Below are 26,612 nucleotides of genomic sequence, written 5' to 3'. Positions count from 1 at the left end.
CTTTCGTTTAGTCTGTGTCCACCCATCCGGATCCGCTCCTATCACTACAGTGATCACGTCCATTCCTCTGGGTCTTCCATCTGGTTTCCAGATCTTCCCTCTCCTCCACCTTCGCTTCTTTCCTGAGAACTACATGACTACCCCTTTCCCCTCGTCTCTGGGTCCCAATTTCGTCCCGAATCTCTTCTGCACCTAATCCTTATCGCATCCTGCACCTTCACCCATACCTACCCATGGGAAAGTACCACAACACTCCCCGTGGATATCACATTGCCTGACTGCGAATGATGCGCACCTGATCCTATCTATCGACATTCCCGACACACTCAAACTGGAAGAGCCGTGTACTTCCTCTACACATTCCTTACCTCTTAATTCAGGCCCCTCAACGCCGCACAAAGTTCTCTTGGATTTTCTGCTGGCAGAGAAGAGAAGGGAGAAAGAGACACAATGACTGTCTGCTACGACCACCACTCCTTATCACGGGGCGCTGCGCCCACTTCAGTCGCCAGCCTCGAAGACAGGTTCGAGGTCCTCAAGGAAGTGGGTGATGGCAGCTTTGGTAGCGTGGCAGTCGCACGTGTGCGGACTGCTGGTTCCAATGTTGCACGGAGGGGGACGATGGTATGTTATCGCGAGCCCTATTGACGCTCTTCTTCGCTGGGGTTGCTAATTCCTGTTCCTAGGTTGCCATCAAGACGATGAAGAAGACCTTCGAGTCATTGGCTCCCTGCCTCGAACTCCGTGAAGTCATCTTTCTGCGATCCCTGCCCCCCCATCCCCACCTTGTCCCAGCCCTCGATATCTTCCTCGACCCGCTCTCACGCAAACTACACATCTGCATGGAGTATATGGATGGCAACCTTTACCAATTAATGAAAGCCCGGGATCACAAGCCCCTCGATGGCAAGCATGTCAAGAGCATCCTTTACCAAATCTTGGGGGGTCTCGACCATATCCATGCCCACCACTTCTTCCATCGCGACATCAAACCCGAAAACATCCTCGTCTCGACATCCGCCCCCAACGACTCTGCTTTCAGCCGTTACTCTAACCTCGTCACTCCTCCTTCTACTCCCCCGACATATACTGTAAAGATCGCCGACTTTGGTCTCGCCAGAGAGACTCACTCCAAGCTCCCCTACACGACATATGTCTCTACCAGATGGTATCGGGCGCCTGAAGTTCTCCTGCGTGCAGGAGAATACTCAGCACCGGTGGACATGTGGGCTATCGGCGCCATGGCGGTCGAGATTGCTACCCTGAAGCCACTGTTCCCTGGTGGAAACGAAGTCGACCAGGTCTGGCGTGTTTGTGAGATTATGGGAAGCCCTGGTAACTGGTACAGTAAGTCGGGGGCTAAGCTCGGAGGTGGTGAGTGGAGAGAGGGCTCGCGTCTTGCCCAGAAGCTGGGATTTACGTTCCCGAAGGTAAGATTACCCTGCGCTACCCGCGGTACAATGCGATTACTAATGAAACGTAGATGGCGCCCCATTCCATGGAAAGCATCCTTCAGGCGCCCCAGTGGCCCGCCGCTCTTAGCCAGTTCGTCACGTGGTGTTTGATGTGGGATCCTAAGAATAGACCGACTTCGACACAGGCCCTCAACCATGAGTACTTTGCTGATGCCATTGACCCATTGAGACCCAAGTCTTCCACAGCTCGCCTTCTGGGCCGGAAGCAATCGGACAAGAGCTTCAAGTCCGCCAATCGTGATGCGAGCGAATCTTCGACCTTGTCATACAAGTCGTCGTGGTTCCGGAGGTCCTTGATCGGCAGATCGGAAAGCCCGGTGCCACCTGTGGAGAGTGAGAACTCCTCCAAGCAATCGGTGGCTTATTCGGACCTTCAGGCTGGGAAGAGCAAGCCGGCGGCCAGTAAGCGTGCCACTTGGGCTAATGGGGCTCCAATGCCTATTCTGCCCTCGATTAGGCCAGTCTCTCCTCTCTCTAATGCGGTCACAGCGCAAGCCAATTCGTCTCTCGCCCATTCAGGCGACAGTGCCAACGCCAGCAAGGCGAGCAAGAAGATTGGCAGACAGCTTTCTGTCAACTCGCACGGTAATCACTACGCTGATATCCACCGCCAAGAAGCAGAGAGAGCGCTCAATGGCGGGGGCACCGTGTATTCCGCAGTGACCCCCAAGGAGAGCTTCTTCTCGCACCTCCGCAAGCGCGCTCGCAGACTATCCGGTCGCAACCAGGCTAACTCTGGTCCCGACGATGTTGAGGCTAACGCTGGCTGCATGCCTTGGTCGAACCGGTCTTCTCTGGCTTTGGACTCTGTCAACAACGTTGGAGAGTCCAAGCAGGGTTCCGATCTCTCGGAGCTGGACAAGGCGCTCCAGACTGTGAAACATTCGCTTGACTCGGCCGCCCTTGGCAATGTTCCCGTGCAAATCACCTCCCCTATCGAGAGCACCAAGCGCCAATCTATGCCGCAGGGCTCGATTCGCTCGATGGGAGAAAGCCCTGTCTCGACCAGCGGCACTGGCGGGCCAATCTCCAGCCGGACTAGGCGCGCAATGCAGATGTCGAACAACCCTATCCACCGCTATGAGACTCCTGAAGAGGAGGACGAGCTGCTGGATGAGGTCTTGCATTCGGCGAGCAGGGCTGCTAGGCGTTTGGCACAGACTGAAGTGTCATCGGAAGTTTCGTCGAACTACAGTCGCCCAGCCGTGGGTAACGACAGCTCTCGCCCCCTGCCCAGTCCTTATCCTACTCCCTCCCCATCTGCCAAGTGCGATGGCGTCTGCTTCGGTCACTCAGACGCAACGCCATGCAGACGCCTGCCCCTCGCGGAGGAGAAGACGGACGCAAATACCAGTCGCCAATGGCCAACCCCTCCATATGAAGATGGTGACTGGGCGAAGCCAGCTCCGGCAAAGTTCCTGACGGGCTCAGCAACTTGTCGTTAGCTTCTCCATGTTGGCGAAGGCACAACTCTTTTCATTTCTTCATCTTTCACAGATCTTGTTCATATTTAATCAAAAGAACAAAAACGTGGTGGTCACGCGCGGAATCGGCGAATTAACCGAGCAAGGCGTATGGGATCTGGTGTCTACTGTTTCTTTTATCCACGGAGGTTGGCCGCTTTTTTATCTTTTCTCGTTTTTTCACATTCCATTGTGTCTTTGTTCTTATGTATCCTGCGCTTTGATTTGTACCCATGTTTGCATAGGCCATGGTTCAGCCCGGGTTTCTTTCATTTGTCTGGTTCTGTTTTCATACCCCAAAGGCCCTTCTATAGATACCGTCGGCCTCGCACCTTGTTTTCGGTATACCACTTGCATATATGTCTTTCGTTCCTTGATATCCTAACATCCCCTGCACATTGCTCATCTGTTTGCACTGATACCAATCGCGCGAGTCGCAATGTCTGCTATCATTCCTTCGATATATACTCTTAACACCTGCATACTCAGCTCCCCGCATATGCCCTGACCCCTGCAGTCGACCATTTCCTTTTGTCAAACTCCCTTCACCCCTCTGTATATTTCCCGGGCATTGATCCTCCCTCATCATTCTTTCTCTTTACCCCCCTCATTCCTTTCTGTCTCAATGCGCGGATGGGAAGCGATGTGAAAGCTTCCTCCACAAGAACAAAAGAACTTCCATTCATCTATTGTACAATTTTACCACTTTTTGGGAAGGAGCACTGGTGGCTGGTTCTGGGCTTGAACAATTTTGTAATATAGGACTTACCCGACGGGAGAGCCGTCTGTTTATATCTACTGTTAATGGAACAGACACTGTCTGTCAACATACTTTATCATTACAATTCCAATTCATCTTGTAGAATTATTAACTAAGCTTGTAGTGTCGTGATGCTCTCATGTGCTCTCCTGTTGTATCGCAACTGGCGTACTTCCGGCGATAGTCACGGAACAACCATTCCCCGCCCACCGGCAGAATTTCCCAATGCAGCACTACGTCAAAAGTCTCATCGAGACTGGATTTGTCGCGACGCTGTTTAGAAGTTCGATATTGGCGTGAGTGGCTTGATCTAGAGCGCCCTACAATTGAAGGCACCGCCATTGAAGCCTCAATCTACCGCCAACAAACCCCGCGCGGTACCATTCCCCGTCAGCCATCCTTCCGCGCAAGACTTCGAAGTCGCAGGCTACCAATCGACCTGCCAATATAATCCCCACCATCTTCACCTCAAAATCCATAACAACAACTACACAAAATGACCGCTCAACGCCAGGCCTCCTCCGCCTCCCAAACGCCCCTCATCTCCCCAGCAGAGCTTTCCTACCTCTACACATCACTATCACTCCCCGATGGCCCCATCCGCCCCGACGGCCGCTCGCCCACGCAATTCCGCCCGTTGACCGCAGAAACAGACATTCTGCCGGGCACCAACGGTAGCGCGCGTGTGGGGTTCGCTGACGGCACGCAAGCCATTGTGGGAGTGAAAGCGGAGGTGGAAAAGACCGTTGTTGCAGCTGAAGCGCTGAACCTATCGCAACAGCAAACGCAAGAAGATTATGCCGATAACGAAGGCGGAGAGGGCCAGAAAACCTCCAGTCATGGTCATGGGTCGTGGGTGCAGATGTCTATAGAGATCCCCGGGTTTCGGGATGATGATGCCCTCCCGGTTTTCTTGTCGGAGATGATGCGCGAGCCGCTTGTTGAGTCGGTTGCTGGTGCTGGTGATGGGTTGGGTGGGGATGAGATGGCGGGTGGGTTGAAGGGGAGGTTGGTTATTAATAAGAGGTGGCATTGGAGGTTGTATATTGATGTGAGTGATCTTTCGAAGGGGGGTAGGAGGGGGTGAATGGTGCTAATGATGTTTGTGCAGGTGCTGCTGCTGTCTCAGCCGTTGTCGTATCCGTTGCCGTTGCTGTCTTTGACGACTCATTTGGCTCTCTTGTCGACTAAGCTGCCTAAGCTCAAGTCGAAGGGAGAGGAAGACCCCTTCTTCGATGATGATTGGAATGCCGCTGAATATCTATACCCTCGCTCGCAGTCGGGGCCTCGTCTTTCTTCTACGAAGCAGGTCCGGCCTCCTGTGACGCTGCTTGTTATTTCTGTCGGCGATAATGTCATCTTTGATCCAAACAGAGAGGAGATTGCTGTTGCGGATACGGTCCTAGCTGTTTCTGTCACCCAGGATAGTGACTCGGATGGCCTGAAACTGCTCTCTATTCGCACAGTCGACCCCCCGTCTCGTCTTACGCAGCCGGGTGTATCGAACTCGGAGAACGTGGCGACTCTGGGCTCCACGGCCGCTGCCGAAGAGGCCGCCATGACGGACCCGTCTACTGGCGAAGAGGTTGCTGGCGTTTGGAGACCCCGACGGGGTGGTGTCAAGCGGCGCACGATTGCAAAGATGCTCAAGCTGGTCCTGCAGAAGGGGGGTGTTGGTGAAGAGGTCCTTGAGGGTCTTGAGGGAGTTCAGGTGGGCTGATCGGTTGGCCGATGTGTGACTGACAATATTGCCTAAGTTGTGGATAGAACCATGGAGGGCATGATACCCGCGCACCACCGCAAGAATGGACCATATGGGATAGCAGTCCCGTCGCTATCTCCGATACCGATTACAGAACAAGCGGTCATCCTCTGAAGGGAGCTTAGACAGGTACATTAGACACAATAATACCGATCTTCACCTCGTGCTGTGAGGGAGTAGGGTTCAAGGACAGAAGCATGTCCAGCATGCCAATGATACTCCATTCTATCCACTTTTCAAATCTTGGTTTCGTAAGTAGTCCTCCAAACTTCATCAGGAATCTAGCTTTGTACATATCACCCCTTAAGCCATAAATACTATGCACCTTAGCCTTCACCCACTATACACATCTATACCCCAACCCAGACAAGACAAGACAAGAATACCGCCAGCGGCATCAACATAATTCCCACGCCCACGCCCACCACCCCAACCCAACCCTACAATACAACCAAATAACCCCCCCAAAGAAAAGAAAAATTCACGTCATGGTCTCCCCCTCCATCATCCTCTTCATAGGATTCCTCGGCTGCCTCTCCTGCCTCCTCCTCTCCTCCTCACTAACATTATCCAAATCCGTCTTCACCCCCTCCAACGCCTTCCCCACCACCTCCTCCCTCTTCTCCCTCTCATGACCCTCAACCGCCACCTCCAAAATCTCCCTCTCCAAGCCGGGCACAACCTCCCACTCCACGCCCGCCTCCTCCAACCTCCTGACCCCCTCCGACTGCCCCACAAACGTGCCCGGCTCCTTCACCCCAAAGTACACCTTCTGTATACCCTGTCCCTCCCCACCCTGTCTCGTCTTAATGATCCTCTCCACGCACGGCGCATTGCCCGAGAGTCTCTTCCCGCAGGGCTCCATAGTCACGTACATGACTAGTTTCCTTTCAGGATCGTCGTGGGGGAGGACAGTGTGCACTTCCTCGTCAGGTACGCCGTGCACGGAGGCGTAGTTGGATAGACAGCATTGTTCGGCGTGCGTGTTGCCGGCGAGTTCCATTGTATAGCCGGTTGAGAGCAGGATGTCGGAGGTGTAGCTGGGGGTGGTGTCGGCTTTGCTTCGGCTGAGGAGGAGAGCGCCGACGCGGAAGTTGGTTGGGAGGGCGGGGGCTTTGCGTGCGAGCGCGAGGCATTGGGTCATGTAGGTGAGGTGGGGGGTGCTGGGGGTTCCCGAGTCTGTGGTCATTTTTGGTGATGGTTGTTGTGTTTGGATTGTTGTAACTGTGTGTATGTATGTGTATGTGTGCTGTGTGTAGAGAAGGGGAAGAAGAGTTATTTATGTGATAGCTAGGTTAGTATGAGTGGGGGGAATAAGAGTATGACCGCATAGAATACTATCTGATAGTTAGGTTATCGATTGATGCCGGCTGGTCGCGGCTAAACTGCTTTAGGAAAGATAAGTGGGATTCGCGTCCCGCGCGTTTTGGGGTGTTTGTCTCGTTTGATTTTATTGCGTTGCGCGCGAACATTCACGGCCGAGGTGTTATGTCTTCTACCTCAGCTACTTTGCATCACTTCTTGATTTAGTTTTTTCTTCTTTCAATAGACGCATCCCCCCTTTTCTTTTCTTTTCTCATCACTTACTTGGACCTTTTTGGTCTCTTGGTCAGATGCCTATCACAAACCCCCTCCACCGCTACAAATGGAAAGTTGGGGAGGATCCAGAGGGGCCTTATTCAGAGGAAGAGAAGGAAAAGCGGGAACCGGTCGAACGCGATGAAAACGGTGAAATAATCATACCCCGGCGCAGAGTTCTTGATTTGTATGAGGTTCTCGGTCTCGATGACCAGGCGACTCAAGACCAGATCAGGGCTGCTTATAAGAAGAAAGCGCTGAAGCATCATCCTGGTAAGTGTATACTTTACTATATCTATCATCTAGCTATCACTTGTGTGGGATGGGCTGTCTAATCATCAGTAACAGATAAGGCACCCCCGAGCAAGAAAGAAGAAGCGAACAGCAAATTCCAAAAAATCGCCTTCGCTTACGCCGTCCTTTCTGATGAACGTCGCCGCGCGAGATTCGATAAGACCGGTAGTACGGAGGACGCCTTGGACGAAGATGAGGATTTCGACTGGACGGAGTTCTACCGGGAGCAGTTCGCCACCGCTGTCGATGTCAATGCGATCGACAAGCTCAAGAAGGAATACCAGGGGTCTGAGGAAGAGGTCAAGGATATACTGCAGGCCTATGAAGTCCACCGGGGCGATCTGGATAAAATCTACGACTCTGTGATGCTGTGTAATGTCATTGATGATGATGAGCGATTCCGCGCCATCATTGACTTGGCTATTGCGGAAGGAAGGGCCGGGAAGTACAAGAAATACACGGAGGAGCCGGTCAAGAAGCGTCAGGCCAGATTGAAGCGGGCACAGAAGGAAGCGAAGGAGGCGGAACAAGTGAGCAAGGAGATGGAGGAGAACAAGTCTAAGACGGGTAGGAAGAACAAGGGAGGGAGGAAGAAGGAGGATGGCCCCGAGGACGTGGGTGACTTGGCTGCGATGATTAAACAGCGGAACCTCGGCCGTCTTGACAGCCTGATCAATCGGTTGGAGGAGAAGTATAACAAGGATAGTGAGCTTAATGAACTGGGGCCGGGGCCGAGCAAGACCAAGAAGACGAGGAAGAAGCGGAAGTCGAGTCCTCCTGAATCGGCATTCGAAGAAATGGCTGCGCGTGGGGAGAAGAAGAGGCAGAAGAGGACCAAGGGGTGAGGTGTGTTATCTTTGGGTGGACTGTCTTTCATGCGTTATTTTTCTCTTTTCTTTATCACTACTAGTGCTGTCTTTGGGGTTGGGGAGTTCAGGTCATGTAGGGACACATCCATTCGCGGCATGGTACATTGAGTGATTTGGCAATCAGGCATGGGAGTGCATTGCTTTTGTTTTGCTTTTGCTTTTTTTCTACACTGGGATTTTATTTTGACTTCTGCACATTGCTACCATTGAGTGTCCAATACATAAGTAGTAGTGCTGGCAGTAATAAAACAGGCATACCTTGTTGACCGCTAGTAATTGGGAAGGAGGTACTGAAGGGGGCAAAGGAGAGAACGTGACCATGACAGCTTCGGCCGTGATTGAAGGAACAAACACCTCGCCTCCAGCATAATTAAGCAGCCGGTCTACTGCATCCTGCGTACACAGGTCCACCTCGATTGGTGAAGAATCGATGGGTTCGCATTCCAGCTGCATCCAGGCAGGAGTGAAAGTGTGAGACTAACAGCACACACACTCTCTCTCCCAGCCAACCGATCCTCCCCAGGATGATCGCCGGCATCAAGCCCTGGGGGAGGGTCAATGCAAGGGATGCTCATCACCGGTTGGTGGCACCTTGCACCACCTGGGTCACCATGATTGATTGTGCTTCGTTGCTTTATAAGGATCAGCCAGCTGCTCGCTGATTGTTCGTGATACCCCGCCATGCCGAGCTTTTGGACGCCTTGGCTTGTTCCAACTTGGTCGTCTCGCCTTCCTCCTTCTTCCTCTTCTTCTTCTTCTTCTTCTTCTTCTTCATCCTCTCCCCACACAGCTGGGTGAAGCTACCCTATCCTTCTTCATCTCCCTTCACACTTGTTCACCGTCCACGGAGGCATCCGAGCTACTTTGTCTCCTCTCCGTCGGCTTGCTGGCCAGACGCCAGCCTTCCTCTCTTCTCTTCGGTATCATCCGAGGTAGAAACGCACTGAGTGAGGATCGCCGTTGAGTTGCAGCCGTTGCGCACGTGGAGTTCCGGTCTCCATCCAGCTCCATCATTGTCGCGTGCTCCTCACGATCCTATATGAACTTCAGCTGGGTCTATACTTATAACTATAAAGCATTCAACGTAAGAAGCTCTCCTGCAACGGAACAGCAACCTTAAACAGAGAAACCTGGTTCTAAAGGCGGGACAGGACCTGGGGACAAAGCTCGGAATCTCAGCAGCTTATGACCATTTCCCCTCCTCTCCACATTCCAAAGCTGGGCACTGGCAGAAAGCTGGGAAGCTAGCTAGGTTCGTCATTTGATTCACATTAATAATTTAGCCCACGGGTTAGTGTTTGGAACCCGCCCGCGCAAAGCCAAAGACAAGCGCGAGGTCGTACCCCACAGCCCACCATGCCGTACTATAGCAGAAAGCCCGCCCACATGTCGCTGGAGACCGCTCTGGAGGAAGAGCGACGGGAGTTGCTAGAGGAGATGGGCGAGAGTCCCTCGACGTCTCGGCGCCGGAGCTTGCTGGACATCTCACCGAGTCCCGGCTTCTTACCCCCGCGGCATGGCTCCATCGCCGGTATTGGCGTGGGCGTGACTCCCCCCTCTTCAGTCCGACATCATCCACTCTATTCCTCTTCTCATTCTCCACTGCCTTCATCTCCTCGTCGCTCTTCCGCTACTGCTACCACTACCACTACCACTACCGCAACAACCTTCAATCCATCGCCCGTCACTGCAACAACCGCTCCCCCAACTCCCCGCGCCACTACATCCTCTGTCGCTCCCCCTTTGCCTTCTGCGCAGAGAAAAGGGTCCGTCCAATCCGACGGATCAGTCTCCCCCACCCGATCCACCGACTTGGCGTCAGGCGACAAAGAAAAGCCGGGAGACAACAACAACGGCGCCAGCAACCAGCAGCATTCAAATAAGCCGGAACATAAGTCTGGTCCCAGCATCCGCTGGGATTTGTCAACCAATATGCCGCCCAGCGTCGCCAACCGCAATGCGGCCAGACGGAATGCTGCTCAACAACCTCAGGAGAAACCATCCAATCGGCTGCCGAGCATGGCCGCGGTGATGTCAGGGCTGGATCTCAAAGTCGGGTTCCCAAGTTTCGTCAGAGGCAGGGACTCTAGCAGTAGCCGCAGCAATGCTACGCGCGGAACTTCTCTCGACTCTCGAGTCTCCTCTCTCAGACCGGCTCGCTCTAGCTCTCCTAAGCGCCGCTGGCTAAACCCCAATACGCGTGGACCGGTCGCCGATCCGGTGAAACCACCTGTGGTAGCCAGTAAAAAGGAGACCAGCCCAATGGTGCCTGCGACTAAGGAACCTACTAATCCGGATTCCCGCCCAGGGTCTCCCGAGCCTGAAGCCAAATCGTCGGCCCCGGGCGAGGAGCGATTGGAGAAGGATCGTTTTGACAGCGAAAACAATCCAATTGAGACCAGTGACGAGGATGCCGACGAATCCACCTCTAGCGACGAAGACGCTGTTCATGAGGACGATTCAGACGTCAAGCGTGGCCGGAAAAAGGCCGTCGAGCAGGAAATTCCCGCTAATCCTGGACCAAAGCCGCTCACTACTACTAAGACTGCGCCTGAATTTCGTCCAAATCCCGATGCGGCGGACAAGCCGGAATTGATACACTCAGCGAAACAAGGTCCTGTGTTGAAGAAGCCTGATGTTCATCCACGGACCAGCTTCGACTCGGCCTCGGCCACCAATACTCCGTTTGGATCCGAAGATGAGGCAGAGCTGTCCGATATCAAGCGAGCCCAGAAATTGGGTATCCAGATGTCTTCTATCGACAACACAGTCCAACATCGGTCCATCCGGACGATCATTCGTGGAGACTACGCCGAGGCACAGGAAGAGACCGAGAGCAGCCGCCGACGGCAACGCAAATACCTTGTCGCTACTGATCTGAGCGAGGAGTCTGTGTATGCGCTGGAGTGGACCATCGGAACTATCCTCCGGGACGGTGACACCATGTTCGCTGTCTGTGCTATGCACGATGAGACCGCCACACCTGCTTCAGTGCAGATCGGTGACGGTGCCAAAGCTATTCAAGATGCAGCGGCCGTCGTTGGGTCACAGACCGCAGAGACTGCCGAAAAGGCGCAGAACGATTCAAACTCTCACCTTCCTCGCGCATTGTTCGGTCGTCTGGGTACGGACAGCAAGCCGAGCTCTGTGGATGCTCGCGGCATGTCCAAGGCGGAGTCGGAACGTGTCCATGCAGTCGAGGTTATCTCCCAGACCTGTGTTCGGCTGCTGCGCAAGACGTTGCTCCAGGTCCGCGTAGCCGTCGAGGCAATCCACTGCAAGAGCCCAAAACATATGATCACTGAAGCTGTACGTGTCCTCCTCACTCTTCGTTCTTACATTACTAACTGATTTAGATCGATGGACTTGACCCCACCCTGGTCATCGTCGGAGCCAGAGGCCGCAGCGCACTCAAGGGGTAAGCTTCCACCCATCTCTATTTTGACACAAACAGACACTGACTGACATGACCTCTCTCACAGCGTCCTCCTCGGCTCCTTCTCCAACTATCTGGTCATGCACTCATCCGTTCCGGTAATGGTTGCGCGCAAGAAGCTCATGAAGCAGACCAAAAACAAGAAGACCAACGTCCGCTTGTCCAACAACCTAACTACACCAAAGAAACTGGCTCTCGCCAAGGTGGACTAGAATGCTAGCCTTGTCGCCCTTTCTCTTTCTCTTTTCCCTTTCCTATTGTTAGCTTTTCTACGATACCTTAACAGGTCTGGTCATATCATGGCGGTCGGCGCATATCTTACGGTCGAAATGTGATTGTCTCAGTGTGGTGGTGGTGGTCTTCCTTATTCGCTTCTTAACATGTATGATTATGATTTGATTTATTATTTCTCATGACGGCCGGATTGTGATGACATTAGCTTAAAATTATTAATGAGGATGGGCCTATTATTATTATGGAAATTGCTTTCTACCTTTATACCCTTTGTGAGTGGTTCTCGTCATTATCGTCTGCGGATATACCGTGTAGGTAATGAACACCGACACAGTAATCTAAGTAGAAGTAATTTTCAAATCAATTGCGTTCTATACCCTTGCCAGCAATTACAACAGCGTAGTAAATAGTACCATCAAAGTAGTAGTAGTAAAGCGGGAATCAAGAATACCATGCGCATAAGAAAAATTCAAAAGGTCCAATTCTAGCTAATTCGCTGCTGCTCACACATGCAATTGTATATCAGACACGCAATAAGAGAGAAAAAAAAAATCCATAACTATTTAAGAAGTTGTAGTAGTAGTTTTAGCAATGCAATTTAACGTCTATTGCTCAGCCGGCTTAGTAGGCTCCCCGCTAGGAGTCTGCTCCTTAGCAGCACCAGGGTGGCGAGAGCCCTTGTCCTTCTGCTTCTTCTCCTTCTTCTGCTTCGGGGCCGGAGGCGGGTAAGCCTTCAGCGTGACCTCCTGCCAGTCGGGGTTGGCGTCGAAGGCGGCGCGGATGGGGGCAGTAAGCTCGACGATGGCGTCGGCGACGGCGGGCTTGAGGATTTGGGGGGAGAGCTGTGCGGAGTATATTAGTATTATGTGGATACTATGGGTTATGAGATTGGGGGTTAGGGACATACAATGTCGTTCTTGTAGTCTTCGTGCATCTTCTCGATGTCGGTGTACACCAGAGGCTCCAGGCCATCGCGGTCGCGGGGGACGCGGAATTCCGGCTTGCCGGTCTTCAGGGCGGCCACGGGCAGCAGGACGTACTGGACGAAGGCGAGGATACCGTTGTTGTCGATCTCCTTGGGAGCGGCCTGCGCTTTGCGGATCTTCTTCTTAATGCTGTCGATGGATTCGAGGAGGTCGATCTTGCTGTCTGATAGGTGTTAGTAGTTTATTAGATGGGAGGGGAGGGGGTTGTGTGGGGTGGTGGACGGTACCTTCTTCACTGGAGCTCATCTTGCCACCGGAGAGACCGGGGACCATGGCGTTGCAAAGATGCGCGCGCTAATGGTATGTGTAAGATTGAGTTTGGGATTTGGCAATGGGTATGGCAATGCTCTCACCTTCTTGTAGCCAAGCTTGGGGTGCCACTCGGTCGACGCGGCGAACAGCTTCCGCTGATCAAGACCACCGAACTGAGCGTCCACATCCAGGTACTGCTCGTCAAGGACCTGCAGGAGGGGGTACAAGAGACCACTCAGGGGACCATTGTTGGACTGCTTGACGATCTCAGCACCGGCGCGCTTCGCATCGTGCTCCGAGACCACGGAGGACAGACGGTAAACGTCCATCACGTAGTCGGCGTTCTTCTGGTAGGAGCTGCCGCGAACGAAGCGCAGCTTTTCGGTCGACACACCGACGGCCTGCAGCAGAGCGGTGATAGTGTATTCATAGTATTTCGCGCGGTGCTCGACGATCTCGAAGGTCGACTTGAGGGAATCCAGGTTGGCGTGCAGATCGGCGATCAGGATGGTCATCTCCGCGCCGGCGGCGAGGAACTGGGCGATCTTTACGGCGGGCACTATCGAGCATTATCGTTAGTGGGGGTGATAAACGGCCACGTTTGTTTTCGAGGGGAATTCGTACCCAGGTATCCGCAGTGAGGCTTGCCAGTCGGGCTAGTACCTGTCGCATTGTGAAGATCAAAGTGTTAGTTGTACCGCTTTGATTGATAGGAGGATCTCGTGGCGGGAGGGGAGAAAAAAAAAGTAAGTACCCCAGTAGATCTTTGGGCTGCGTCCCTCGGCCAGGATGGCCTCAATGATGTCCTTGTTGAGAACCTCCTGGAGGTTCTCAGTGATGAGGGCAAGCCTCTGGTCCGCGCTCAAGTTGGCCATGGTTTTGTGAGGATTGAAAGGTATGTGAAAGGAGAGGGGTTGGATCTCGGAGGCGGGGTATAAACTGTTCCTGGTGAGTCAAATCGGCGGGCGATAATTCAATCAAAACTGTCAAACTTAGCCCGGGATCAATGGTTCTTCCGGTGGCTATTAAAGACTGGCTCGGAATGGACTCGGAATTGTTCCTTGACTTGCATTTTGGTTAATACACACTTACTAGTAATATGGATCATACATGAATAAATTTTTCAATAATATACAGACTTTGTGTATCTTGAATATCAATCATAAATAACAAGTACTCCGAATGATACATACGGATACTGTATTAGTGCCACGTCAGATTGGCTGGTGTATGTGCTTATATAATCCAACGGCAGCACATGCGATAAGATAAGGAACAGGCAAAGACGGTGGACGTTGGAGAAACAGTATGGGGTAAGATGCAGACTACAACAGCTGTGCATGTCATCACTTACAACTTAGGATCGGAGACACCAAGCTATGATCGGACTGTCTGATACTTCCAATATAAAGGAGAAAGGAGCAAACTCATTTTTATATGGAGTTGATCTTTAGCTGTCCAGCTCGGTGGGTCCATACCAGGTCAGTCAAAGCGTATAGCATTATGAGTATAGCGGTAATAACATATCTCCATACTTATACCAGAGTAAATCACTATATAGATCTATAGTGTAGTAAAAGCCATCTACATCAGGGTTGATGATGCTTTGTATCTAACTCGGCAGGAGGTAGACTATTACTCTAGTGTAGCATCACGTGGCTGGTCACCGCCCGTGCGGCGGCGTGGAGCAGCCAAAGCATACGTCGACACTCGGCCTCGACTAAGGAGCTGCTGCTGCTGCTGTCTCTCCCCTCAACTTCCCTCCCCCGTCTTTCGGTCTCCTTCTGTGCGCACCTGCTGCTTCTGCTGCTGCTGCATCTTTCACCATGGCCGACTTTGTTGATCCCAGGATGACGAGCGTCAAGCCTCGCATCCGTTACAACACCATCGGAGGTATCAACGGCCCACTGGTCGTTCTTGATAACGTACGTCAACCTGCATGGTTGCGCCGCTGCTCCCAACAACGGATCAGCCTGTATACATATAGCCAGCTTACCAAGATACCTTATAGGTCAAATTCCCCCGTTATAACGAAATCGTGTCCCTCACTCTCCCCGATGGAACCGAGCGGTCGGGTCAGGTCCTCGAAGCTCGCGGTATGTCCCACCATCGCATGCGACAGCGGTCACGCTCAGATAGCTAATATGATATTTCTGGTACAGGAAACAGGGCGGTCGTTCAGGTACGAAACATGTAGCAGCTGTGGTGTGCTAGTGATATGGCTTATCATGCGGAGCATTAACGGGATGCGATCATACTAGGTCTTTGAAGGAACTCCGGGTATCGATGTCAAGAGGGTATTGCTCCAGAACTCTACCACTTAGTGATCGGCAGCTGACCTTGCCAGACAAAAGTCGAGTTCACCGGTCACAGCTTGAAGCTGGGTGTGTCCGAAGACATGCTGGGTCGTGTCTTCGACGGTTCCGGTCGCGCAATCGACAAGGGCCCCAAGGTCCTGGCGGAGGATTACCTGGATATCAACGGTCAACCTATCAACCCCTACTCTCGTGTATGTATATGATGATTGGGCTGGATACGGCTGTGCTGATAAGATCAGGTGTACCCTGAGGAGATGATCTCCACCGGTATCTCTGCCATCGATACCATGAACTCCATTGCCCGTGGACAGAAGATCCCCATCTTCTCTGCTGCCGGTCTCCCGCACAACGAAATTGCCGCTCAGATTTGTCGTCAGGCTGGTCTGGTGAAGCGCCCTACCAAGGACGTCCACGACGGACACGAGGAGAACTTCTCCATCGTCTTCGCTGCTATGGGTGTGAACATGGAAACGGCCCGTTTCTTCACTCGCGACTTTGAGGAGAACGGCAGTATGGAGCGTGTCACGCTGTTCCTGAACTTGGCCAACGACCCTACGTATGTGCTACGCCTTTTGGATAGACGCAATAACTGACTTTGCCAGGATCGAACGTATCATTACCCCCCGTCTTGCCTTGACGACCGCCGAGTACTACGCCTACCAGCTGGAGAAGCACGTCCTGGTCATCATGACTGATCTGTCCGCCTACTGTGATGCCCTTCGTGAGGTGTCTGCTGCCCGTGAAGAAGTGCCGGGTCGTCGTGGTTACCCCGGTTACATGTACACTGACTTGTCGACCATCTACGAGCGTGCTGGACGTGTGGAGGGCCGCAACGGATCCATTACTCAGATTCCCATTCTGACCATGCCCAACGATGGTATGACTTCTTTCTAGAGTGTTGGTTCGTGTGCTAACAAGAATAGATATCACTCACCCCATTCCCGATCTGACGGGTTATATTACGGAGGGTCAGATCTTCATCGACCGTCAGCTGCACAACAAGGGTGTCTACCCCCCGATTAACGTGCTTCCTTCCCTGTCTCGTCTGATGAAGTCTGCCATTGGTACTGGACGTACTCGTAAGGATCACTCTGAAGTGTCCAACCAGCTGTACGCCAAGTACGCCATTGGACGTGATGCCGCCGCCATGAAAGCTGTCGTTGGTGAGGAGGCTCTGTCTTCCGAGGACAAGCTGTCCCTGGAGTTCCTCGACAAGTTCGAGCGCACCTTTATCAGCCAGTCGCCGTACGAGTCGCGCAGCATCTTCGAGTCGCTGGACATTGCCTGGAACCTGCTGCGCATCTACCCCAAGGATCTGCTCAACCGTATCCCCAAGCGGGTGCTGGACGAGTTCTATGCGCGGTCGGCGCGCAAGATTGCCAACAAGGACACCCGGGACAACACTGTTTCGGAGCAGACCCAGGGCGAGACGGCCGATCTGATCGAGACATAAGCTGTAGATGCCGTGTATTTGGGTTTAGTCATGTTCAACCGAGTGAGCCAGCAACTTATTTCCTGTGGTTATTGCCAGATGCATATACAGTCCGTAGTTGTATATCTATGAATCTTCTTTTATTCCTTGACAACCCACTATCTCGTAGTAGTCTAAATACCTACTTTTTCTGAAGAGCTTCTTTCCCCACCCTCCCACACAACTCCTTCAACACACCACCCAACCACTCAAAATCACTCTTATCCAAATACACCTGTGCCGACAACCTCGTCCACAACCACCCATTATACTCAAACACCGGCACAAATGTATTATACTCCTCCAGGAGCGTATTCTGAAACCACAATACCACCTTTCCCGCCATCTCCTTCTTCACCACGACATAACCCCCAACCTCCCCCTCACCCTGATCACCACCATCACCATCACCACCAACTTTAACCGGCAACCTCACATTCGTCATCGCACACCTCGTCAACAACCCCTCCTCATCCCTCAACACCTCCGTCCCCAACACTCCCGCCACAAGGTGCGCCGCCTCATTCGCCAACCTCTCCAAATACCCATAAATCGCCTTCTCCCCACCACACACCTCCTCCCGGAACTTCAACGCCTCCGGCACACACAAATACGGCGTATCATCATTCGTCGCCGTCTGCTGAAACAAATACCTGAACGCATCCGCAGTAGTGCCATTCACGCGCGCCTCCTCCGCCGCAGACGGGGAAATATACCCCCAGGAGGTCGGGGATGTCGTGCGCATGAGATGTTGGTGTTGCGGCGCGACGTAGAGCACTGCGCAGCCGCGGGGGATGTAGAGCCATCTATACACACATACAACCACATATCAGTACCACCCCAAAGGGGAAAGGGAAGAAGGGAAAGGGTGTATACTTATGCAAATTACTCGTCCAAAAGTCCACCCCCAGGGTTCCCAAATCCACCTCTAACATACCCACCCCATGCGCACCATCAACGACACTCAACACCCCCAACTCCTTACACTCCCTCACCAATGCCTCGAACGGGAATCGCACCGCAGGAACACTAACCACCATATCAAACACCGCTGCCTTCACCTTCAACCCCCCGTCTTCACTCCTAACCGTCTCAACCACATCCCTAAACCTCCGCACGATCTCATCATGAGATATGGGGAGGGTATACTCCACTTTCCTTAGTTTCACACCGGTCCGTTCCTGCAGCGCGAGTAGACCGTACTCGATTGCGCCGTAGATGGTGTCGAAGTAGATGATCACGTCGGAGGAGGTGAAGGGGATGTTGTGCAGGATGGTGTTGACACCCGTCGTGGCGTTCTTGACGAAGGCGAGGGAGGTGGCGGGGGCGTTGAGGAGGGTGGAGAGGAGGTTGAGCGAGTGTTGGGTTTGGGAGGGGCAGAGGCGGCGGATGAACAGGTCTGGGTGGGATTCGGCGGTGGTTTGGTGGGCGCGGAGGGCGGATTGGATGGTGAGGGGGTAGGTGCCGAAGGATCCTGTAGATATCTGTCTTAGTATTTGTGTTGGTGGTGATGGGATGGGGATGGGATGGGGATGGGATGGGGACTTGCCGTGGTTGAGGTTCTTCCAGTTGGGGTCGAGGCAGAAGTGTTGGCGCATGGGGGCGCCGTAGGGGATGGGGGTGGTCATGGTGGTGATAGTACGAGAAGTAATTGATGGTGTAGATAGAGAGGGGAGGGAATTGAGAAATGAGAATACTGGGCAAGGTCGGGGATAGGATAAGCACTATTTAAAGAGGAGTATGTTACCCCTCATGAGTCACAATAACTATCAAGTCAAAAGTTATAATTAGAATCATACTTCAGTTATAACCTTAATCTACGTCCCTCCGATAAGGGGATAATGCACAGATAAGTTAAATCTGACTCGGCCAGAAACGCTGTTATGCTACATCATCGATTTGACATACACAATAGCCAATGCGCGGCTCCGCTTCTAAATCCAAACATCTCAATCATCTCATCTCATCTCCGTAATCATCCTGCATTGCATCACCGCTTGCCCTTCTTGCGGGGCGCAACCACCTTAAACGCTGCATTTCCATTGTCCTCCTCGCGATTCGCGTTCGAGGATCCCTTCTTGGCCACTTCGCTCCATCCGCCCGCGTTCTTCTCCGCAAAGGCACTAGCCGACACAGGGTCCACGATGCCCTTGTCGGCCAGCTTACGCCGCCGGATGAACTCCTCGGCGAACCGCCGGCCGTCCAGCGTCTGCGAGTTGGCGTACACGGAGTCCGAGATGATCTCCGCCTCCGCAGGCAGGAAAAGCAACTGCTGTACAAAATCGTCCACTATATCACATTAGCTATGATCAAATTCTACCATATGCTGCGACTTACCATTGATGTTGCTGTTCAGCCCCTTGCCCAAAGCAAGCTTGGCCCACTTGGTGAACTCCTCCACAGCGCGGTTAGGGTTGGCTGGAGGCGTAGCGACAGCAACCGTCCGGGGAGTCGCGACAGTCGCCGGCTTAGGCTTCACGGGAGAAACTGCCACCGGAGTTGCGCTGCTGGTCGAGCGAGGCCCAGCGGGAGCAGCCGGCGGGGCCTTGGGCTTGCCGCCCGCTCCAACAGTCGTCCAGGCACCCGAAGTGCTGGCGCTGGCAGGGACCGGAGATGCCGCTGGAGCCTTGCTGGCAAGATCCGCATAGCGCTTTCCGGTCGAAGACGGAGCAGTCGGCGGGCTGGCAGCCGCACTCTGAGCAGCGGCAGCGGCAGCGGCAAGACGCTGCTTACGGGCCTCCTCTTCTTTCTGAATCTGGGCAAGAGTCTTCTTAGCGGCGCCAGAAGGAGCAGCCTGACCCTTGTTGTTCCAAACTGAGCCTGAAGATGTAGGTGTAGCCGGAGAACCAGCGCTGGCCCAGTTAGCCGTCGACGGGAGGCCAGGGGCCTGGGCCTGGACTTGGCTGAGACGCTCCTGCTCGGCCAGCAGCTGGGCACGGCGTGCAGCAGCCGCCAACTCTTCCTTCTGCGCTGCGCTGCGGGCCTCAGCCTCCTGGATCTCCTTCAGAGAAGGACCCTTGGGCACCTCATTGGCTTCCTTTGCCCAAGGCGCGATCGAAGTGGTCGGCGCCTCCACGGGAGTCTGGGTCTGGGAACGCGAGTTGGCAGCCAGAGACTCAGCAACATTCTGACGGTTGCGCTGAGCAGCCGGGGCCGGGAGTGGCGAGGCAGAGGGCGGCGGAGGGAAGGGCTGGGGCATAGCACTGTCTCCCTTGGTAGTCCAGGCCGCCTCACCCGCATCGGAAGTTTGCTGTTCCTGCTGCTCGCGCTCAAGCTGTTCTTGTTGCTCCAGCTGTTCCTGCTGCTTGCGCTGAGCAGACGCGGCCTTTTGCACCTGCTGCGACAAGGTCAGTGTAGGCTCCTCAGCCTCGGCCACCGGCTCGATCTCCTCGGGCTCAGACGGCTGGGGGACCGTGGCCGGGTGCGTGGGCAGACCCTCGGCAGTCCGGAGGCCCAGCTCACCCTCCTGGGCTCTCAAAGCGTGGAATTGGCGGAGGCGTTCTTCCCGTGCCTGCTGGTCGAAGAGGTTATCACCCTGGGCGCTGTCAAACTGCTCCTGCTCCTGTTGCAAGCGAGCACGGTCCTGGAGCATGCTGGCAACCTGTTGCTGATGAAAGAGACTGTCAGGCTGACGAGCCGCAAAAGAGCCGGGGGTGCCGAAAGCGAAAGGGTCGGGACGGTTCACGTTCAAGCGGTCGAGGAGGGCGGGGAGCTGATCCTGGGGGGTGCCCAATTCAGTGCCGAGCATCTGGGGACCAATGTTAGGCAGCGGGTTGGCTCTCACCGGTCCTGCAGCGTCGAAGAAGCCTGCGACAGACTGGGGTTGCTGCATCGGGGCTTGAATGGGAGAGGGCTGGAAGCCGACTGGCGAGGCGATGCTGCCAAAACTGGGCTGGCTGTGGAGGCTGTGGGCACTAGAGTGGTGCTGCAGCTGGTGCGGGTGCATCGTGTGGGGGACACCCTGAAACTGCATTTGCTTCATCAGCGCTTGCTGCTGAGCGAGGTGTTCCTTCTGACGTGCCATCAAATACTGCTCCTCCTGCTTCCGGCGTTCCAACGCATTCTGCTGCTCCGCGGTCAAAGTGGTACCAAAGCTGGGGAAACTGCCGGGGAACGGAGGCTGAGCCGTGCCGGTAGTGTTCCCAGTCCAGGGACCAGGGCTGGGGTCGGGACCGTGGGGAATGCCGATCTGAGGCACCAGGAAGGGTTCGCGCGAGTTGCCGATGCGTCGCACAAGCTGTGCAAGGGGTTCGAACTCGGGGTCCTCGAGCTTCTTGATCTGCAGGTCAGGACTAAAGAAGCCTGCCTTGAACCAGTCGTGCATCTCCAGTCCAGTCCAAGGACCCTGGATGTTGCCCTGCGGGTCGCGGTAGATCCAACGCATCCGATCCGGCATCACCATGGTCCGCTGTTGGGCAGGAGGCACAGAGCCAGCAGCTCCAGCCTGACCAGGCGTCTGGCTGGTTGGGGGTACATCGGGCGCCATCGACGTAGGGATAGAGCCCACCGCAGAGACAGGGGTTTGCGAAGCTGAGGTGGTTGCGGGCTGACTCGTCTGGCCCGCCTTGTCCTGCTGGGCGTCTAATTGTTGCATTAGGACCTGCTCATACTCAGACATGTCGATATTCTTACCGGGTTGGCGAGCGGCCTCCTCCAGAGCGGCCAGATCCGATCGTCCCTGGTCACCTTGCATTTGCTCCTGCATCGCGGCCGGGAACAGAGAACCTAACTTGCTGGAGCGGCCTAGACTGCCCGTGCCAGAGATGCCGGCATGGGGGCTGAACAAACCACCACCGCCCAAAGTCGACAGGCTTGGGGACTGCAAATCACCCATCGTGCCGAAGATAGGATCGCCGAAGCCACCAGCGAAGGCCGAGCGTTCCCGCGTGGGAGTACCCACGGCAGCGCTGGTGGGCCATCCGGCCGGACCACCCAGCGACGACAGACCTCCCAGCCCACCGAGGCTGGAGAAGCTGCGGTTTCCAGCGGCACTAGACGTTTGGCTGCGATCGATTGAAGGCAAGTCGATGCCCGATCCTACCCGTCGGATAGAGCCAAACGCAGACGAGGTATCACGAAGGCCAGTGATGCCGGGATGCGTGGAGTTCTGAATATCGGAACCATCAGTCTCCACGTCATCGTCGCCGCCACCAACACCAACACCACCACTTCGGTCGCCGTGGGGGCTCTGATATGGGTTCGTATTGGTGGGGCTGGTGGGTTCATGTCCCTGCAACAGACTTGGAGTAGGGTTGCGCGAGTTCTCATGGCTCTGCATCAATTCCCGGAATCCAGGGATGCTAGAGGTCATGCCGAAAGCCGAGAATCCCAGCTGGTCTGCAGGTTGAGAAGGAGTGTTGATCTCCTGGGACCCGCCAAGAGCGGCACTTCCGCTGCGAGGCTCCTCCGAGAAGGGGTTCGTCTCGCTGCGGCCAGTACGCGTCTTGACGGGTTCCCCCCAAGGCGACTGAGCACGCTTCTCACCCTCCGTATCACCCAAGCGTTCCAAGCTACTAAGGGACGACTTCTCCTTGATAGAGGCCGAAATGTCCTCAGAGCTATCCTTCGAAAACAGCCCCTTCAAACGGCTCTCTCCGCGGAGACTACCAAACCCAGCCTTCTTTTCGGTTGTCGGGGTAGTCGCCGTGCCCAGAGAAAACGCACCAAACGCTCCCATGGGTGAAAAGTTGGCACTTTGCGACGCAGATCCCCAAGGGGAATTCGAAGCGCCCGGTGCCGCGCTCAAAGGATTGGTCGAACTCCGCTTCAGAGAACCAAATGGAGAGGCAGTCTCGGCGTTTGCGTCTCGGGCGACGTTTTCCTTCTCCTTCTCCTCCCATCGGGCGGCGGAAGAGGTATCTCGGAAATCGGTCTTGCGGCGCAAAAGGGAGGGGGGCGGGGTGGAGGTGTTCGGTTCGTCACGGAAAAAGCGAGAGCCGCTGGTGGTGGGAGACATGGGATTCCCAGTCGAGTCGCCCGTCTCCCGGCGTCTGGGGCCGGGGCGCCCAGCACTGGGGGATGCGGTGTTGTAATTATTCATATGGCCTTGGGAGATGGACAGCTTGCGTCCACCAGTACCGGCGCCAGCGTTCTCCTTCGAAGCGTTTGTCGGTGGCGGCTTAAGGGGGGAGTTGACGGAGAGAGTAAATAACTGCGCTCCTTCAGCACGGCTCCCGGAAAAAATTTTCAAGCACAAACACGCTCAAGCAGCAAGCAAGGCGGGGTAAGCAAAGAGACAAACCTCTTTCTCATCGTCCGTCATATCTACCAGGCCCAACGGCTCGACCTGGCCCCCATGAAACCAGCACACTTCCGGGCCGGAGGGGTTATCCTTCGAATCTTCCCGTTTCCCCCAAGCGCCGTTGACAGGTGACGTCTCGTGGGGATTCCAGTCAGCTACGAAGTAATCTGCAACATTCTTCCCCAGTACGCCCGACTCTCGTTGGGTTTTGTAGAGACTAAGTAGCTGATCCTTTGAATAACGCGTGTCGGTAGCTGCTCCGTTGCGGAGTGCGCTGGACTGGTAGGTCGAGGACATATGCGGAGGAGTGTAGGTGCCCACGGTGGGAGTGGTAGCCGACGTGGGTTGGCTGGCATCCCGGTTATGAGAAGGGTTTGTCGCAACGGACGGACGGCGGAAAGTCTGTGTTGCTCCATTCATGCGAGTTCGAGACCTGCATGTCCCCGGTTGAGGATGAGTTGTCAGTTTAACTCCGCCACGCAAAACCGCCGGGAGGCACTAGGACGGCGGCCAAAGCAGCGAGTAGACCGCATAGAACCAGTTAGAAGAGCATTGCGTACCATTCTCCACCGGCAGAGCCATCCCCTCTCCTGTTCGAGGAGTCGTGGGTGTTGCCAGCGGCGGCCGAGGCAAAACTAGACGGAAGTGGCGTGGGCATTATGAAGGTCGGTAGCTGGGCGACGGACGATAAGAATGCCGGTCCAGTTGGGAAAAAGAGAGAAGTTCGGGGAGACGAGAATCTAGAAGAAAGGTTTAAGTTAAAACCGTGGATTGTGAAAACAAAAAGGAGCGATGCGAACGTTTTTTTCTGGGGGAAGATGTGGAAGGGTGGGTTGGAGACAAGCAGCAGTCCGTAGAGCTGGTGAGGAGAACGGATCAGCGAGGGGGAGAGAGGCAGACAGCAAGGTGGAGGAGGACAGTAAGACGATTGGGGGGGAAGAAAAAGAACACACCTTTGTGTCTTTGGGATAGAGATCTTGAAAGAAGCCGGGGGCGGATTGAGAGTCGAGGTCGAAAACAAGAACGCTAGACGATCCAGAGTCGAGATCAGAAGATCGAAAGGATCGAGAGTTCCTGGCAGGTCAAGAAAAATGAAGAGGCTTGCGGCGAATTAGCTGGTGGCCGTGGAATTACCACCGTACGGGTCGTGACAGACGTGACGAAGTGACTGTTTTCGTTGTTTTTTCTGTGTTTTTTACTTCGTTTTCGCGCTTTTGGTCGTACCGCCAGATCGCCTTGTGCGACCGCAATTGGTTTATTATTTTTATTACCTCAGCCCACACTGGTTGTGAAACTGCCGCACAAATTGGTGGTCTGGTTTCTGTTCTTTTTTTTTCTTCGCTGGATAGATTCCAGGGAAGGTCGGGTATAGATAGATAGCTCATCCTCAGCCTTACATGTGGTGCAAGCTGCCCATCGCAATTAATTTCAGTCTACAGGTGACAGGTCAGATTTGACCCGACTATCTCCAGTTATCCCAAGATTCCCCCAAACCTGGAGTTTGATGGTGCATTTCCGGGACAGTGCGTGGTCATAATATCCCCAGACAAACCTACGACGGATTACTGCCACGCCGACACCGTCACTGGTGGTTTGGCCGCAAACGCTTTGGTTTCTCTCGACGTGTCGCTTCAACTCAACGTCAGAGAAATTCCACTGGGATGGAGAGGAAGCTCTCCCCCGGGTATTTTTAAAATGTCAGAAAAATTTTTGAGGGTCGGGCTATTTACATAGTATTGTGGTTAGCCAGCTTCCAACTCCCTGCTTTCTACTTTTTCATGGTATATACTATTCAAAGCTAGTAGGCAGGTAATTCAGCACTGCATAATGTAAGGCATCATCAATGAATTGTGTGGGAGAAGAAGTCAGTGTCGTCACTCTGAAGAACAATCTTCCTTACCAACCCCATACATACCATACGGCCAACGTACATGCCAGGTACACCCATATACTAAATTAGGTGGCCAGTGACTTGCCAGTGACTTCCATCCGTACCGTACCCCAACCTCCACTCTGCGGCCTGAGGCACGTATCCCATCGCAGCTTTACTTAACAAGCAATCATCAACAGTCAGTACAACACAACATCACAATCCTCGATCTGCAACAATCCGGTTTGCCTGCAGTGCTGCAGGCAGACATTTTTGCACGGCCATCGGCTTCTTGTACGATCTTTCATCCAAAATCTACATGGATGATGCTTGTGGCTTGTTTCTGCTAACGTATCATCCACTGCCAATATACAGGTCATTGACAGTTTGATGCTCAATCATAAAATACCTTCTTTATCAACACTGGGGATGATCAGACCAGAGCTCATGTGGACTGCAATCGCGCGAACACATACTGTGTAGGGATGAGCCGCTGTGCATTCCAGACGAACGCGAACAATCTCCCGCAGTTCACCATTCCTCCAAACAGAATGCTGATCTGTCAACTGCCATTTACGGCACTCTCGCAGATCAATATTATAGCTTCCAATGGCAGCGGTCATAATCGCATAATTGCAAATAGAACCCAATAAGATCGGCGAATCAAAGCCGCACCGCTTCAAGAACCATCTAACATGATAGTATAGTACAATTAGTGTACTCATTAGCACCAAATTGCGTCGAGGTCAACAAAAAGCTTCAGAAGCATCCATATATATTCATGACATAGCTGCTATCGACAGGCCTTAACAAGACAGCATCCACTATATCCCACAATAGTACGCCTTGGCAAGATATACAGTCACATCTCGCGCTCATCACCGTTTCCACAATCCCAAGGGGGCTGCAATCGATTCAGTTGATATGTTTCTGGGAATGAAATCTCAGAACAGCCTCTCGATCCTCCTCTCCACACGGTCTAAAAATCGGGATCCAGCAAGGCAACAGCAGCTCTCAGACAGCAGGCCATCTGCTATACCATCTGTCTTTCATAGTAAGTATGCCTTTCCCGCTTCACTGACATCTTAGCAATAAATGGTTCTCCTTCACTCCTAGAGCCAACCTTCGATATGTTCAATGGCTCAGCCCCCTCTTTATCTTGCCTAAAGGAGAAACGACAATACATGTTACCTTATACTGTAGTCTCAGAATGTACTATAGCCCAACTACAGCATATTCCGTTGATGTGGATGCACTTTCAAAATCAAGTTGCAATAATAACTGCACGATCACAGTACACGATCACCTTATGACTTAGAAATAATACTCAAGACGCTTCAATGGACATCTCGATCAGGGTTCGCTCTGCCGGTAAGCTACCAAGCTAGACTTGTATACATTGGAACAGGATCATGGCATCATCCGGGTTAATGAGGTAGGGGTGGCAATCCTAACTGGCTTGATTTAGTCTGATTTTGTGGCAGACAAATCGTGGTGATATACATTGTCATTGATCATGGGTATCACTTTTTGATTAGTAACTTAGTAGTACCGTTGGTGTGTTGGTGTGTTGGTGGCAGTTATATATTGTAATCATTGTTTG

The 26,612-nt window shown here is 53.6% G+C and overlaps 9 protein-coding genes across 9 annotated transcripts; 5 read left to right on the top strand and 4 right to left on the bottom strand.

The window, feature by feature from the left end:
- Positions 1–450: 450 nt before the first annotated feature.
- BO87DRAFT_312491 (serine/threonine-protein kinase) lies at positions 451–2,920 on the top strand (the record flags this gene model as incomplete). The annotated part of the gene is made up of 3 exons (XM_025619580.1): positions 451–624; positions 687–1,430; positions 1,484–2,920. 3 exons carry the CDS (start codon positions 451–453, stop codon positions 2,918–2,920), a joined length of 2,355 nt encoding a protein of 784 aa, XP_025478080.1.
- Positions 2,921–3,959: 1,039 nt separating this feature from the next.
- Positions 3,960–5,738, top strand: BO87DRAFT_460491 (exosome non-catalytic core subunit RRP42). The gene is made up of 2 exons (XM_025629017.1): positions 3,960–4,749; positions 4,810–5,738. Exons 1-2 carry the CDS (start codon positions 4,195–4,197, stop codon positions 5,416–5,418), a joined length of 1,164 nt encoding a protein of 387 aa, XP_025478079.1. The 5' UTR covers positions 3,960–4,194; the 3' UTR covers positions 5,419–5,738.
- Positions 5,582–6,769, bottom strand: BO87DRAFT_460490 (putative DRAP deaminase; the record flags this gene model as incomplete). Its single annotated transcript, XM_025629016.1, has 2 exons — positions 5,946–6,769; positions 5,582–5,702 (listed from the first exon to the last, which is right to left on the bottom strand). The coding sequence occupies exons 1-2, from the start codon at positions 6,647–6,649 to the stop codon at positions 5,582–5,584; spliced, it is 825 nt and encodes a 274-aa protein (XP_025478078.1). The 5' UTR covers positions 6,650–6,769.
- Positions 6,770–6,932: 163 nt separating this feature from the next.
- Positions 6,933–8,466, top strand: BO87DRAFT_417277 (DnaJ domain protein). The gene is made up of 2 exons (XM_025626803.1): positions 6,933–7,311; positions 7,387–8,466. Exons 1-2 carry the CDS (start codon positions 7,074–7,076, stop codon positions 8,175–8,177), a joined length of 1,029 nt encoding a protein of 342 aa, XP_025478077.1. The 5' UTR covers positions 6,933–7,073; the 3' UTR covers positions 8,178–8,466.
- Positions 8,467–9,221: 755 nt separating this feature from the next.
- Positions 9,222–11,945, top strand: BO87DRAFT_104204 (universal stress protein family domain protein). The gene is made up of 3 exons (XM_025617810.1): positions 9,222–11,510; positions 11,558–11,619; positions 11,684–11,945. The coding sequence occupies exons 1-3, from the start codon at positions 9,558–9,560 to the stop codon at positions 11,847–11,849; spliced, it is 2,181 nt and encodes a 726-aa protein (XP_025478076.1). The 5' UTR covers positions 9,222–9,557; the 3' UTR covers positions 11,850–11,945.
- A 304-nt stretch (positions 11,946–12,249) lies between these two features.
- On the bottom strand, positions 12,250–14,049 carry BO87DRAFT_378088 (tyrosine--tRNA ligase TYS1). Its single transcript, XM_025623722.1, has 6 exons — positions 13,864–14,049; positions 13,734–13,772; positions 13,211–13,668; positions 13,085–13,151; positions 12,779–13,020; positions 12,250–12,713 (listed from the first exon to the last, which is right to left on the bottom strand). Exons 1-6 carry the CDS (start codon positions 13,982–13,984, stop codon positions 12,477–12,479), a joined length of 1,164 nt encoding a protein of 387 aa, XP_025478075.1. The 5' UTR covers positions 13,985–14,049; the 3' UTR covers positions 12,250–12,476.
- A 793-nt stretch (positions 14,050–14,842) lies between these two features.
- On the top strand, positions 14,843–17,005 carry BO87DRAFT_338216 (H(+)-transporting V1 sector ATPase subunit B). The gene is made up of 8 exons (XM_025620586.1): positions 14,843–15,034; positions 15,121–15,205; positions 15,272–15,291; positions 15,371–15,406; positions 15,457–15,618; positions 15,667–15,983; positions 16,030–16,304; positions 16,351–17,005. Exons 1-8 carry the CDS (start codon positions 14,936–14,938, stop codon positions 16,878–16,880), a joined length of 1,524 nt encoding a protein of 507 aa, XP_025478074.1. The 5' UTR covers positions 14,843–14,935; the 3' UTR covers positions 16,881–17,005.
- Positions 17,006–17,008: 3 nt separating this feature from the next.
- BO87DRAFT_362508 (putative aminotransferase family protein (LolT)) lies at positions 17,009–18,577 on the bottom strand. The gene is made up of 3 exons (XM_025621639.1): positions 18,448–18,577; positions 17,775–18,372; positions 17,009–17,704 (listed from the first exon to the last, which is right to left on the bottom strand). The coding sequence occupies exons 1-3, from the start codon at positions 18,524–18,526 to the stop codon at positions 17,041–17,043; spliced, it is 1,341 nt and encodes a 446-aa protein (XP_025478073.1). The 5' UTR covers positions 18,527–18,577; the 3' UTR covers positions 17,009–17,040.
- Positions 18,578–18,709: 132 nt separating this feature from the next.
- Positions 18,710–24,169, bottom strand: BO87DRAFT_378085 (GYF domain protein). The gene is made up of 6 exons (XM_025623721.1): positions 24,093–24,169; positions 23,700–23,879; positions 23,140–23,572; positions 21,531–23,049; positions 19,236–21,479; positions 18,710–19,187 (listed from the first exon to the last, which is right to left on the bottom strand). The coding sequence occupies exons 2-6, from the start codon at positions 23,795–23,797 to the stop codon at positions 18,889–18,891; spliced, it is 4,593 nt and encodes a 1,530-aa protein (XP_025478072.1). The 5' UTR covers positions 23,798–23,879; positions 24,093–24,169; the 3' UTR covers positions 18,710–18,888.
- Between the last annotated feature and the right edge of the window lie 2,443 nt (positions 24,170–26,612).

The sequence above is a fragment of the Aspergillus neoniger genome (genome assembly GCF_003184625.1).
Source record: "Aspergillus neoniger CBS 115656 unplaced genomic scaffold BO87scaffold_23, whole genome shotgun sequence".
Taxonomy (NCBI): Eukaryota; Fungi; Ascomycota; class Eurotiomycetes; order Eurotiales; family Aspergillaceae; genus Aspergillus; species Aspergillus neoniger.
This window is presented reverse-complemented; position numbering and strand designations above follow the sequence as displayed.

What these genes read in the sequence shown, in the direction of transcription:
- BO87DRAFT_460491 (XM_025629017.1), top strand. Translation starts at nt 4,195, where the DNA reads ATGACCGCTCAACGCCAGGCCTCCTCCGCCTCCCAAACGCCCCTCATC. An exon ending in ATTGGAGGTTGTATATTGAT is followed by an intron (nt 4,750 to 4,809) that starts GTGAGTGATCTT and finishes ATGTTTGTGCAG; the next exon opens with GTGCTGCTGCTGTCTCAGCC.
- BO87DRAFT_417277 (XM_025626803.1), top strand. Translation starts at nt 7,074, where the DNA reads ATGCCTATCACAAACCCCCTCCACCGCTACAAATGGAAAGTTGGGGAG. An exon ending in AGCGCTGAAGCATCATCCTG is followed by an intron (nt 7,312 to 7,386) that starts GTAAGTGTATAC and finishes CATCAGTAACAG; the next exon opens with ATAAGGCACCCCCGAGCAAG.
- BO87DRAFT_104204 (XM_025617810.1), top strand. Translation starts at nt 9,558, where the DNA reads ATGCCGTACTATAGCAGAAAGCCCGCCCACATGTCGCTGGAGACCGCT. An exon ending in AACATATGATCACTGAAGCT is followed by an intron (nt 11,511 to 11,557) that starts GTACGTGTCCTC and finishes TAACTGATTTAG; the next exon opens with ATCGATGGACTTGACCCCAC. An exon ending in GGCCGCAGCGCACTCAAGGG is followed by an intron (nt 11,620 to 11,683) that starts GTAAGCTTCCAC and finishes CCTCTCTCACAG; the next exon opens with CGTCCTCCTCGGCTCCTTCT.
- BO87DRAFT_378088 (XM_025623722.1), bottom strand. Translation starts at nt 13,984, where the DNA reads ATGGCCAACTTGAGCGCGGACCAGAGGCTTGCCCTCATCACTGAGAAC. An exon ending in CAGCCCAAAGATCTACTGGG is followed by an intron (nt 13,773 to 13,863) that starts GTACTTACTTTT and finishes ACAATGCGACAG; the next exon opens with GTACTAGCCCGACTGGCAAG. An exon ending in GCCTCACTGCGGATACCTGG is followed by an intron (nt 13,669 to 13,733) that starts GTACGAATTCCC and finishes AATGCTCGATAG; the next exon opens with TGCCCGCCGTAAAGATCGCC.
- BO87DRAFT_338216 (XM_025620586.1), top strand. Translation starts at nt 14,936, where the DNA reads ATGGCCGACTTTGTTGATCCCAGGATGACGAGCGTCAAGCCTCGCATC. An exon ending in CGGGTATCGATGTCAAGAGG is followed by an intron (nt 15,407 to 15,456) that starts GTATTGCTCCAG and finishes TGACCTTGCCAG; the next exon opens with ACAAAAGTCGAGTTCACCGG. An exon ending in CTATCAACCCCTACTCTCGT is followed by an intron (nt 15,619 to 15,666) that starts GTATGTATATGA and finishes TGATAAGATCAG; the next exon opens with GTGTACCCTGAGGAGATGAT.
- BO87DRAFT_362508 (XM_025621639.1), bottom strand. Translation starts at nt 18,526, where the DNA reads ATGACCACCCCCATCCCCTACGGCGCCCCCATGCGCCAACACTTCTGC. An exon ending in CTGGAAGAACCTCAACCACG is followed by an intron (nt 18,373 to 18,447) that starts GCAAGTCCCCAT and finishes AGATATCTACAG; the next exon opens with GATCCTTCGGCACCTACCCC. An exon ending in TGGACGAGTAATTTGCATAA is followed by an intron (nt 17,705 to 17,774) that starts GTATACACCCTT and finishes ATGTGTGTATAG; the next exon opens with ATGGCTCTACATCCCCCGCG.
- BO87DRAFT_378085 (XM_025623721.1), bottom strand. Translation starts at nt 23,797, where the DNA reads ATGCCCACGCCACTTCCGTCTAGTTTTGCCTCGGCCGCCGCTGGCAAC. An exon ending in GGAGGCCGCTCGCCAACCCG is followed by an intron (nt 21,480 to 21,530) that starts GTAAGAATATCG and finishes TGCAACAATTAG; the next exon opens with ACGCCCAGCAGGACAAGGCG. An exon ending in GCTGAACAGCAACATCAATG is followed by an intron (nt 19,188 to 19,235) that starts GTAAGTCGCAGC and finishes AATGTGATATAG; the next exon opens with TGGACGATTTTGTACAGCAG.